Below are 12933 nucleotides of genomic sequence, written 5' to 3' on the forward strand. Positions count from 1 at the left end.
TGCTTTTAGAAGGTGGGCATGAGAACACTTAAGAAGACATCATTTGTCAACTTTCTGGCACTGGCCATGCAAAGAAGAGCAAGAAGGAGATTCTAGAGAGAGAGAGAGAGAGAGAGAGAGAGAGAGAGAGAGAGAGAGAGAGAGAGAGAGAGAGAGAGAGAGAGAGAGAGAATATGTGTCTCTACAAGGCAGAGCAAGGCTAGCCGACGTAAATGTTCTATTTGCCTGCCTGTCTAGCATTGCATTTATGGATTTGTTCTTTGAAAAGTTTATGTTGTGTGGTCCTTTATTTGAAGACTGTCTCTATGATGCTCACAAATTAGTTTCCAGTTAGAAGTTTCTTAGTACTATGGGATCTATTGCCAAAGAGTCCTTAAAACCTACAAAGAGGATCCACATGAACACTGAGGGAGGTGGGGCGGGAAGAGCACATTAAATTCTACAGCTATTGTTCCAAGAAAAGTTATTGCTAAGGCAGCTAGTATTCCAAGAAAAGTTATTGCTAAGGCAGCTAGTGCTTATAAAGCCAAAAATTGTAATGGGATGGAAAAACTCTTTGAATTCTCATGGTGTCAGTACTGAAGACTGTGTAGCTAAGGGGAAAACATGGATCACCAGTAAATTAAATCCCTGCTCTGTGGTCACATTGAAAGGCCATGTGTCTGTTAGTCTCAGAATTGCTCCCCACCACAGACACATTTCTCTTCTCTCACCCCAACTTTCCTTGGAATTTTCCATGGCTCAAAGAGAACGAGAGAGGGAGAGAAACCACATTATGGCAAATGAAGACTTTTCTTAAACTGACTCAATTTAGGTAAAGAGACCAGAGGCAAGAGCAGGCTGAGTTCAGAGAATAAAAATTAAATCACTGAAATTAAAATATATCAACCATGAGACAAAAAAAATCAAAACCAACCAACTCAAACCAACCCCCCTCAAACAAAAACAGTGAGGGGTGTGACTATAACTTAGCAAGAAATGGGGATAACAGCCTTCGCAAAACTGGGGGTTGAGTCTGAAGATGAAATACAAGACTCAGGAGTTGTCTTATTCTGACTGTTGTCATATGAGATCGAATGATATCCCAAAAGGCAGCAGAAATATTTTAATCATAAATCTCATATTGTAAAAAATATAAATTAATCTTACACTAGAGAAAAAGTATCTCAAAAATGAACTTTCCATGCTTCTAAGCAAAACCAGGCCCAGAAACAGACAATCTCTTTTAGAAAAACTGGAGAAGATCTTGAATTACTATTTAAAGATGTTATATAGAGATCTTAAATGCCACCAGCAAAATCAGACAAGGATTTTAGCAATCAGATTTCTTTGGATGCTTGTGCAGAAGATAATATATTTAAGAATCTATTGTTCACTGCCTATGACCCAGCCTTGAGATCATCAATTTGATGGGTAGAGAGCTGCCACCTTGGAGCTGTGTAGGGAATAAGAGATGGGAGAGGGCACCCAAGAGGCATCTGTGGATCAGCAAGTTAATGAGCGGCATAGGAAACTATCTTGGCTGCAGATGTTTTCCCAACATTATTACAGCCATTTGAAGGACAGTCTCCAATAGCAGCTAGAACAACAGGCAAATCTGGGTTGTTTGTGACTTTTGAGTTCTAGTCTTCTAGACCTTCAAAGCAGCTAAATAATCTTATGAACAATGCCTCTGGAATGAATAAACATGGTATTCATCTCCAAAGGCCCCCAACAACTTTCACTAGTGGAAACTTCTGTCAGAAATATGACCCAGGACAAACTCAGAAGAGAAATGGGTAGCTGATGTGTGAACCCAGGCAGGTCCCTTGGTCTCCTTGGGAACAGCTTGTATCTGATGCTCAGTACTGGCACTTGAGGAGGGACAGCAGAGTGAAGGACCAGGCCAGAGACCAAGAGGCCCAGGTGTAGCTTTAGGAATCTCATTGCATGTCCCTTTAAAGGTAAAATGGGGATGTGACCACCCACCTTCCAAGGCTCTGGTGAGAGGACCTAGCATGTGTGAGGTCTTTCTAAATGATGAGATGTTATACAGAGAGAAGATATAAACATGAACCAATAGTCCTGCATGCAAATATATGATATTTGAAGAATGAATAAATGCTATTAGCAATCTGCCTTCTCTCTTATCTCTTCATTAAGAATTTAAAATTTTTGTCATTTTTGATATCTCTACCCAAATGATTAGTTTTAATCATTAGTCATCAGCTTAGACATGATCTAGTACCACCTGGGAAGGCAGTCTCAATGAGAGATTGTCTAGATCAGGTTGGCCTGTGGATAAGTCTATGAGGGATTATCTTGATTACACTGAGGAAGTCCTGTCTACTGAGGGTGACACCATTCCCTAAGCCAGGGATCCTGAACTATGTAAGAGTGAGAAAAACAAGCTGAGTATGAACAGGCATGCACTCTCTCTCTCTTCTCTTCATCATGGATATAACCAGCTAGTCCAAGTTTTTGCCACCTTGATTTGCCAACAATAATGGACTCTGAGTCAAACGAACCCCTTCTCCCTTAAGTTGCTTCTATCAGGGTATTTTATCACAGTGACAGAAGAGGAACCAAGATATCACCCATTTAGTAAATTAACCAATCAGTAAAGTGAACTCAGGAGGAATCACACATAGTAAAGATGTTACAGAGCATAGCATGATGTAGACCCTAGATGGGATCTGGGTTGCAAAGTTCTGTGCCCACATCCTGCGTGACAAGCAGCCTTCCAGACCCTTTTGTTCCATGCCAGGGTGGAGAGAGGAGACTGAGCTGTGCTGCGGGGCATGGCTTCTTGCCTGTGAGTCTTACTCCTTAGAGGCACTGAGCACAGCGGTTCATGTGTGGGTCTACACTCTATGGTGTCCCAGGAGTGTTAGATACAGCTCCGTGGTCACTGGCATGGAAACATGAGTGGTTACAGAACGATGACCACTAGGAAGCCAAATCACACAAATCCCAAACGGATAGCCAGAGTGCAGAACAAATGAAGCATAGAGGTTAGCTGCGAAAGCATGGAAATAAAAAGAAAATGTAGGGATCCCAGGAGGGTCTCTTACAGTTGCTAGATATGGCAGGGTGTCCTCGGCATTGGGAGAATGCTTACCTATATTGAAGACTATAGCACTGTGTTGTACAGTCTGAACATTTATGAGAATACCACCCATTCTCTGCACAGTTCCCTGTGTAACTTTGTATGGGTTAAATGGCCAGTGGCAGACACAAGCTGGTGTCATCTGCCTTGTTCTTCCTGGGAGGCCAGGTCAACTGTGTGGAAGAAGCCCTTGGAGTAGGGCCTCTGGCTACTTGTCTGCCCTTTTCATGAATGTCAGCATGCTCAGGAAAGGTCTTGATGCATGATGAGGGCAAGCAGCTGCACGCGGTTAATGGTGAAAAGTGAGGTTAGTCTGCTTAGTCACTCAAGGTTCTGGAAACGTGCTCACCGAAGGCCTGGATGCCCATTGAAGCCAGTGCATTTTGGTACAGAAAGTCTGGAGAATAAGAACGGACAGAGGAGAGGAATTGGAGATGTCGAGAATCAGGAACGGCTGTATGGAGAATGCCGTGAACCCACGAACCTCTGCAGTATAGTGCTATGTGAAAGATGCAAGATGCAAAATGCCATACTGTCTCCTTATGTATGGGTTTACACATGCATGTCACATTCTGGAAGGTCACAGAAAAGGTCATGAATTGTGGGACTAGAAGTTAGGGTTGGGGGGGAGACCATCTTCCCTTTTCTATTCTTACCACTTGGCTGATGATTTGGCTGTAAATGGATAGCATTTTAATGGTAATAACTTGCCTGAAAGATACCAAGACTTTCTCTACTTCTGGCCAACATTCCCTGGGATGAAGGATTAGAGAAGGGCTTTGGTTTCATGGACACCATTAGACACACTCAGCTTGCCTATTGCCTTAGAACATTATCTTAGGAAGGGCAAATGCTGTTTGGAAGGAAACTAATCTTACCCATGAGTTTGTTGATAGATACAGGATGTAAGTCCACATGAATGAGTGCATTCTTAGTCAAGCATGATAGCACATTCCTTTTATCCTAGCACTCGGGAGGCAGAGGCAGATAGATCTCTGAGTTCAAGGAGGCTAGCCTGGTCTACATAGTGAGTTCCAGATAAGCCAGGGCTACATAGAGAAACACTATCAAACAAAACAAAACAAAACAAAACAAAGCAAAACAAAACAAAACAAAACAAAACAAAACAAAAGAGTGAGTGCATTTGTATGTTTATATGCATGTGTGTGTGCGTGTGTGGGCATGTGTGTGTGTGTACGCAAGCAGGTACACTTGTATATGTGCAGGTAAATGAGCAGTCTGTGCTCATATAGGCCAGAGGACAATCTCAGCTGTTATGCCTCAGAACATGTGTCTACCTTGCTATTTTCAGACAGTCTCTTACCAGTCTGGAACCTCTCATATAGGCTTGCTGACGGGTGAGTGAGCCCCAGGGATCTGCTTGTCTGGGAAAATGGCTGCGTGCTACCACATCTGGCTCTTTTCAATGAGCACACTCCTGGATGTATAAAGTATAAAAGCCCATGCATGTATGAGGGAGCAGGTTCAACCTTTCCAAGTGTTATTTCCTATGGGATAAAAACGTGCACTCCATTTAGCCTTTCTTTGTACTAATGGTCAGAGCCAGAGGATTTAAAATTCTCTTTTCAGCAGTCGTACAATGACCATACCATCATTGTTAGGTCTTGATATTTGGACAAAGTGAACACATCAACTTGAGTCAGATTGGGTCTGTATACACAATGTCCTTAACCACTGCAGCTCCAAGGCTTACAATTTATTTATATTTATTATTATTTAAAATGTTTCATTTTAATAAGCAGAAAAAGATTTGGGAGAATAGTTATTAAAGAATAGGAACTGTTTGCTTCTAATTCACCATTGAAAGATGGAAAAGGATTTAAAGGCTTAAATCAAAACCTAATACACCATGATGTGATTTCTTCCGTCCCCAAGGATGGTTTGTGTTTTTAAGTTGTCAGCAAAGCTCCTTGAGTCTCAAGAATCTCAGATTTAATTAGCATCCCTGTTACTGGCTCAATGGGAAGATCAGGAAAATGAATCTGCCTGCCACTCAAGAGGACTGATTAGATGTGCTAGAGGCATTCTCTCAGTTAGACAGTCTCTACAGACAGCCTCCTTCACCTGGGTAGCTACTGTTCTATCCAAGTAACTTTGCAGACTCCTTATTAAAAGAACACCATGCCATAAGATGTCTTCAAGTTTAGAAAATATGCACAGAATTATTTATGTTGAAAGAAGCAAGACACCAGCAACTTAATCTCAAGTGGTATAGGAAAGTGTGTGTGTGCACGCATATGTAAGTGTGTTATGCATATGTACATGTGTGTGTGTGTATGTGTGTATATGTGTGCACACATGTGTGTGTATGCATGTGTGTGCATGCATGTTTGTGAGTATGAGTTCAGAGAACAAATCGAAAAGAAGACAAAGCAAGCATGGGAAACATTAACATCTAGGGGATCCATGTAATGTAGACATTCTTTATATTATCTCCCTGCCCCCCTTTTTCCTTGCAGTGCTGGGATTGAACCCAGGGCCCTATGCATGCTGGTCTAGTGCTGTACCTCTGAGCTACACTCCTGGCCTTTGGCCTTTCACAACAGGATCTCACTATATAGTTCTGAGTGTCTTCTTCCCAAGTATTGGCATCGCTGAGTGCTGCCACCGTGCCCAGATCCCCAACTCTTTCACAAGTCAGAGAAATTCTTTTAAAGTAATTTTTAAAATAACTGCCAACCCCAAACCATCACCATATTCTCTAAATAAGCTAATGATGTCATTCAAAGGTGGCCACCATCCTGTGAGCGCCCCTATTGCTGCCTTCCTTTATGGCGGTGGGGTGGGGGAAAGAGCCCATGCTTGCGCCCGATCCCTGCTGTGCTACCTATGCCTGTGCCTGCTGGTCTCACTCTCTTTGGCTCTTGCTATGGGGATGGCAATGCTCCAGTGAAAGTTATTCTAGTTTTTCCTACCTCCTTTTGGTGAAGTAGCTACAGTCATTTCCCAAGAAAGGCTGCCTCTGAGAGACTGGCCCATTTTGGAAATGCTCCGCCTACCTGTGGATTCAGGAGTGTTTAGCTCTTGGTGTTGACTTTGCAGATTCACACACAGTCCCTCTAACATCCCTTCCAGAACAGTGGCTACTTCTGGCTTGTCTGCAAAGGAGTGATTGTGCTTTTTGTGTGTGTGCCAATGGACAGAACTCAAAAAACAGAAGAAAAAAAAAATCAACTAACTGTCTGCTCGTGGTATCTGCATACACTACTACTGATTTTAGGTGGGGAAATGGAAAGAAGGCTACTTCATTGCATGACTAACACACCAGGAGAAATGCCCCCATGGTCAGAGTGCCTAGCTGGCACCTAGGAGCTCTCCCTTTTTAAATCAATCAGAAAGGGGACTGTCCTTCCCCTGGTGAGAGTGGTGGCCAAGTGGGCTGGCTGACTTGCTTCTCAAGTGGTATGTCTTCACCAGGTTGACATCACAGGTCTGTGACTGAAGATGGACCTTTTCAGAGGTGACATGTCTTTGAAAAGGATCAGTGTTTTTTTCCACAGCCTTCTGAATACAGACAGGTCTTCTAATGGCTCCGGTTGGCCATGGGGAACATGGCAGGGCACGGCACGGCATGGCTGGTGTTCCTGTGCATGTTTCCCCGAGGAGCTCACTGGGACTGGCCTGGATGGTAGGTTTTCTCATAAGGATGAGAGACATTTATCTAATAGCTTCACTTACGGGTTGGGAAAGCTCACCTGCCTGGTTTTATCTTGATTTTAAAACAAGTTAGCACAGGAAAGCCTACCCTAGGGATAACTTTGTTTTTACGGTGATTCATGGTAGCCTCTGGGAGATAGGCATGGCTCTCCTGAGGATCGGGCCTCCTCGTCACTGGTCACTGTGGGCCAAATACTTCCCTCACTGCTGACACCACAGGAAAGTAGTGTCCTTATATCTGAGGCCCACCACTCTTGTTCATTGCTCTTGTATGAGTGGCTGCCCACAGAAGGCCAGCCATGGGAGCATCGGAGGTCTTGACTTTCATGCTAGTGGGAGATGGAGAGTCCTGGATAGAACTTGCTGATAGAGTGCATTATAAAAGGTCTTTTGCTAAAAAACAAACAAACAAACAAACAAACAGCTGGGCAGAGGTGGCACACACCTTTAATCCCAGCACTCAGGAGGCAGAGGCAGGCAGATTTCTGAGTTCGAGGCCAGCCTGGTGTACAGAGTGAGTTCCAGGACAGCCAGGGCTACACAGAGAAACCCTGTCTCGAAAAAACCAAACCAACCAACCAACCAACCAAACAAACATAAGTCTTTTGCTGTGATACCTCACATTTTGCATGGCACTTTGGTCTAAAGGTTAACTTTAGTGTTACCTAAGTTGTTACTTAACTGATCAAACAAAGACAACGAACAGACTGTATACCCAGGGAACCTTGGTTCCTATAGGTCTGCCCTGCTGTGTAAAGTCTCTCTCCTCTTAGCACAGGACCAGTGATTCTGGAATCATTTTTCTTCAGAGGATTAAGAGTTAAGAAGTAAAAAGCCAAAAACCAAAAACCAAACAAAACCAAGGATGAAAGACTCCTGAATCTACAAGCACAGATGAGATGCCTAGAAGCAGCCAATACTGTGAGCGCTGGCAATCCACAGCTGGTAATTGACAATAAGTGAAGGCTTAATTCCATGGAAGCCAAGGCAGTACAAATGGGAGAACAGCTAATGGGCTTTAATCCTGCAGATCTCAGGAAAATTGGGTCTCCAGTGCTTGTTAGAAACCCACCAGGAAGCCCTGAAGACAAGGTTGCTAGGCAGGCCTGCTAGGGCTGCTCAGAGGTGGGGGTACCATGGGCTCTCAAAGCCAGGCTCACCGTGGGGACATGGACAAAGTCAGAGGTTCTGGCAGCCACATTGTCTGGGTGCTTACGGTGTTTACAACAGGGGTCTGTGTTGCTCACTCCTCTTTGAACTACCTGTTGCTTTCTCTTTCCCTGAAGACTCCTCTGAGTTTGCATTTAGCCGTGGACCAGAGAGGTATGTTAAGCTGAGGAAGCTGGGAAACCACATCCCAGAGCAGTTTCTGTCTGCAGTCCTTTCTCCCCACTACCTGTGCTGACCAGATGGTGGCATGGACTAAGCTGTTTCCCTCTGCTCTAAATGACCTTTCGACCCTTGAACTCTTCTTGGTGTGGTATTTCCATACCAGTGCCATGCCACGAAGACAGAGTGACGCCCTAGGGACCCTTGCACGATGCTCCTCACCTGAGATTAGGAGGTGACTGCTCTGTGCCTGTGGCCTGGGGGTGGGATGGGGACTGAGCTCAAGGGAGGCTCTTTGCTGTCCTGCATGTAACCGAGAACTCCCTCACATCTCTCTCTGCTTGGACTCTTGCCTTGGGACAAAACAAAGCATCAGGCCCTGCTTGCTTCTCACTCCTCCCTGAACTGTGTCTCCCCCGTGACCTGGCCTCTGTCTCTGCATTCTCTTTGGCTGAGGGGAGGGAGGGAGTGTCAATTGACCTGATTAATTTTAGTTTGTCTTCTGTCTGTGCTAAAAATGTCCGAGGAGAATAAAGTCCAGCAGGCTCGCCACTGCCAGTGTTTTTCTTGGCACAGAGGACACACGGGCACGTCTGAGGATGGATACACAGCTCCTGCTCTGCAGCTCTGGCACCGCAGGGTCCCCTTGGCCTGCTCAGGCAGGTTGGTTAGAGACAGATTGGGGCTGATCAGGTGGCAGAGTGGAAATGTCTGACACTGGCCATGGACCATGGCAGCTTGCCTAACAGTAGTATCTGGAGAGTACCAGGACAGAGGCTCAGGAGGGCTGAGCCTTAGAAGGGGTGGCTCTCTGGGCAGGTGCCCTGGGGACCATGGAATGGCAGGTTGGGTGTACGAGGAGTTGGTATGTTAAAGATACTCAGTTTAGTTTAGTTCTGGGGACAGAAACCTTGAGAAGGGGCATACGGGCTGCCATTCACTACCAGAAGAAGTGGCAGGGCTGTCACCAACAGCCTAGGCAAAGGACCCAACCCATCCGTCCCACATCTGCCAGCTATGTCTTCTAGTGAGCTAGTCAGCCTCTATGTGTTTTGGTTTTCTCAATGCAAAGCTGGGACACTCATGCCCTTCTGTCTCACCAGGCTGTTGGCAGAATTATGTAAACTAATGTTTGAAAAGTGCTAGGAACAGGGCTGCCATATAAAGGGGATGGGAATAACATGGTAGAAGCTGAATAAAGCCTGCAGTGCTGGCACTGGAGGTGGCCACCCACTACTGTGGATGTAGAGGCCACTGTGGGCACTGTGTTCAAATTCTCCCTGTGGGACTGTAGAGATTTAGGTGAGCTCCAGGGCCCCATGGTGGGGCAGGATGAGGGGAGGCTGGGAGAGTAGGCAGATTTAGGAGATAGATTTGAGACCTGAGTCCTGTCAAGGACCAGGCAAGGAAATCTCTGCAGGGTAAAGTATCCTGGTGTTCAGTCCAGGCTGCTGGCTAATGGCCCGTGTATTCTGTGGCCATCCTTTGGAGGGTAAGTGTCAGTCTTTCTGTCTTCATTTTGGTTATCAGATTCTAGGATTGTGCACTGTCTGGGGCTGGTGTCTGAGCAGCCATTATCCTTACTTTCTGCCAAGGCTAGGGTCACTAGCTTCCTACCGCCCAGAGAAATGGAAGGGGCAGCCGTGTTCAGGGTCAGGGTCACGGAGCTCAGGATACTGGTCTGCCTTCCTGGACTCACCACTTTGGGTTTGAATGGTGGTTGTATCTCCCTGTTCTCCAGTTTCTCCCAGTCGATCCTCCTGAAGAAGGCATGCTCTCTGACATCCCTCTCTCCCTCCGGCCCGCAGCCCAGCCGCTTGGCAGGGTGTTTGGTCATAAGCTAGAGAGAGAAGCAGACAAAGACACAAATGAGTGACAGAACCTTCCCCGGCCAGCTCTGCCTCCGAGTAGATGGCGGTGTCGCCTGAGGAGGCTCTGGAAGTCCACCAAGAAACACACATGTGGGGGTGGCGAGTGTGGCCTCTGTGCAGCGATTTTCACAGTAAGGAAGCAGTTGGAACCGATGATCAAATGGGAGGGAAATTCAAACAGGCATCTGCATGTATCAAGTGCTTTTTGAACCTGGCATCCTTGTATGTAGATGGGGGTGGGGAGGGGGACTGAGGACGTGTCACAGTAGTAAGGAGTCCCCTTTACAGGGTATAAAGCCCTAGGTTCAATCCTTAGCACTGCCAAAGGGGAAGGGGGGGGGACTGGAAGGGGAAGGAGGGAGGGAGGGAGGGAAGAAGAGACGTTTATGTTATTTATATGAATGCCTGATTTAAGATGAGGTCATGGGAAATCATGTGTGCTGAGAGTACTGCAGGCCTGCATCACATGGATGCTGTATGCTGCATCACACGGATGCTGTATGTGGCATGCATCACATTCCTCTTTATTGCCTGGATCAAAATATCATCAGGCTCACGGGGTTGGAATGTACACATTGCAGCAAAGATAGCAAGTGGTTCGTTTCAGGGTATCTGATGTGGGACTCGGAGGGCAGTGCCAACCCTGCGCTCTTCCACGGCAGGAGTTGCTCAGCTGCCACAGGCAGCTTAGCCTTGACCTTCAAACACACTAAATAGGCAACACCAAGTGTGATACACTCTCTTTTGGTAACATTTAAAAAGGAACTTTGCAACTTTAATCATGACCACTAAAGACCAATTAAGTTGCTAGCATTTCCCTGAAAGGAGAGCTGGCTAAGGACCCAGAGGGTTTAAAACAGTTCTATTTATAACAGCCTCCAGCCAAGGCGGAAACAATGCAAGTGCCCTCCCCACTGAGTGGGATACAGGGAAGGGCTGTTCAGTGTCCACACAGCAAACATGAAGAAGGAAATGTGGCCATACACAGCGACGTAGCCACATTGACTATGCCATGCTGGGTTAAGAGTCAGACCTGGGGCACATGCTGATGAACCTCACCTGTGCAAAGGCCAAGACAGGCAAGATTCATCTGTGTGGCCAATACTGATTATCTTGGGGTGGTGGGAGATAGCAACTAGCAAGGGAGAGAAGAGGGGGCATCTCAGGTTCTGTCTTTGACCATGGTACAGTTTATGTGCATGCCTCCATTCTGTGAAAACTAGGTGATATGTCTATACCTATTTTTAATATGTATATTTTAAGAGAGAAAGGATAATCTGTCACAGATATGAGGATTAGCATTCTCCAAGGACCTGCGATTATTTCTTTATTTGTGTGACTGTAGGTATATGTATGTGTGGAAGACAGAGGGTGTATGAATGTCTGCATGTGTGTAGAGGCCAACCTTGGGTGTTGTTCCTCCTTGGAACAGATTGGATCTACGCTGGCTGGCCAGTGAGCCTCAGGGTCCACCTGCCTTTACTTCAACAGCATACGCCAGCATGCCTGGCTGTTTTATGTGGGTTCTGAGGACTGAACTCAGGTCTTCATGCTTACATGGCTATCCCGTCATTGACTGGGCTACAATTAATTCTGGTGCTGCCCCAGCCCCACTGCAATGCTATGAGGTGGGCTGGGAACTGAAGTGCACAGAGTGAGAACCTGGGTCAAGATGTTTGGACAGTACTGGAATGTGAGTCTGTTCTGTTCCTCTATGCCTCACATGTCACCAAACTTTGCAGTAACATGCATAAATTGCGATAGTTCTAGTCTTTCTGAGAAGGCTGGAGAGGAAGCTGGGCATAGTGGTACGTGCCTGTGATCTCAGCACTCGATTTAAGGAAGCAGATTACAAGTTCAAGGTCAGCCTGGGGTACACATAGGGAGTTCAGAGCTGGCTGAGCTAAAGAGCAAGACCCTATCTCAAAGACAACATCATGTATGGAAAGGGTATTTCCCTTGCCAGCCCTCATGGTTGACCACGGGAGAAGAAACAGCATATACTCACTCCTTTGCAGATGGAGACAGCTTCCTTGGACAAGGATTTGGGGTAGGACACATTGTGCTCCATTATAGACTGAAACAGTTCATCTTCATCTTCACCATCAAACGGAGGCTGTTCCAGACAAAGAAGGGAAAAACAGGAGGAATAACACATTACCATGGTGGCACTTAGAGATCTGTGAGAAGAAACGGACCATGTTTCCGCACACGCCGCAGGCAGGCAGGCAGGCAGGCAGGCAGGCAGGCAGGCAGGCAGGCAGGCAGGCAGGCAGGCAGGCAGGCAGGCGGGCGGGCGGCAAGGTTAGCTCCGTGAACACAGAGGCTGATGTGATTATCTTTAATTAGGCTGCTGGTTGTACATTTCCCATTTTTTTTTAAACTGTCCTTTTCATTATCTTACCCTGGGATACCCAAAATAATCTTTAGGGAAAATATTTTGGAGTAATATGTTTAGTGATTTGCAAATAAATTATAATTAATCCATTAATTTTGTAATTATGTGCTAAAAATCTAATTATGAACAAGTCAGGTTGCAGATGGTTCTGTGTTTAGAGGGCATGTGTGTGTGTGTGTGTGTGTGTGTGAGGGTGCAGAGTATGCTTTTTTTGCCTTGACTCGAGGTGAAGGAACCCTTTTGACTTACAAGACAGGCAGCCTGCTTGGTGGCAACTGACAGGATCTAGCTTTTAGATATGTCCTTTGTCCCTTTCAGTGGGCTGAGAGACGGAGCAGTAATGATACCATGGAGTATGGAACTCTATTTCCCAGCTAGATGCTCACACTTGGATGGCCGTTACACAGTGGTTCCTATGATGCTCACACTCAGATGGCCGTTACACAGTGGTTCCTATGGATGCTCACACTCAGATGGCCATTACACAGTGGTTCCTATGATGCTCACACTCAGATGGCCGTTACACAGCGGTTCCTATGATGCTCACACTCAGATGGCCGTTACACAGC

The 12933-nt window shown here is 46.0% G+C and overlaps 1 protein-coding gene across 1 annotated transcript in view; it reads right to left on the bottom strand.

The window, feature by feature from the left end:
* Positions 1 to 12933, bottom strand: part of Prkca (protein kinase C alpha) — a 411286-nt gene that overhangs the window by 15123 nt on the left and 383230 nt on the right. The window contains exons 15-16 of the mRNA XM_021175668.2: positions 11975 to 12082; positions 9795 to 9935 (exon numbers count right to left, since the gene is read on the bottom strand). Of these exons, the coding sequence (XP_021031327.1) occupies positions 9795 to 9935; positions 11975 to 12082 (249 nt within the window). The remainder of the gene's footprint in view (positions 1 to 9794; positions 9936 to 11974; positions 12083 to 12933) is intronic.

The sequence above is a fragment of the Mus caroli genome, chromosome 11 (assembly GCF_900094665.2).
Source record: "Mus caroli chromosome 11, CAROLI_EIJ_v1.1, whole genome shotgun sequence".
NCBI classification, from domain to species: Eukaryota; Metazoa; Chordata; class Mammalia; order Rodentia; family Muridae; genus Mus; species Mus caroli.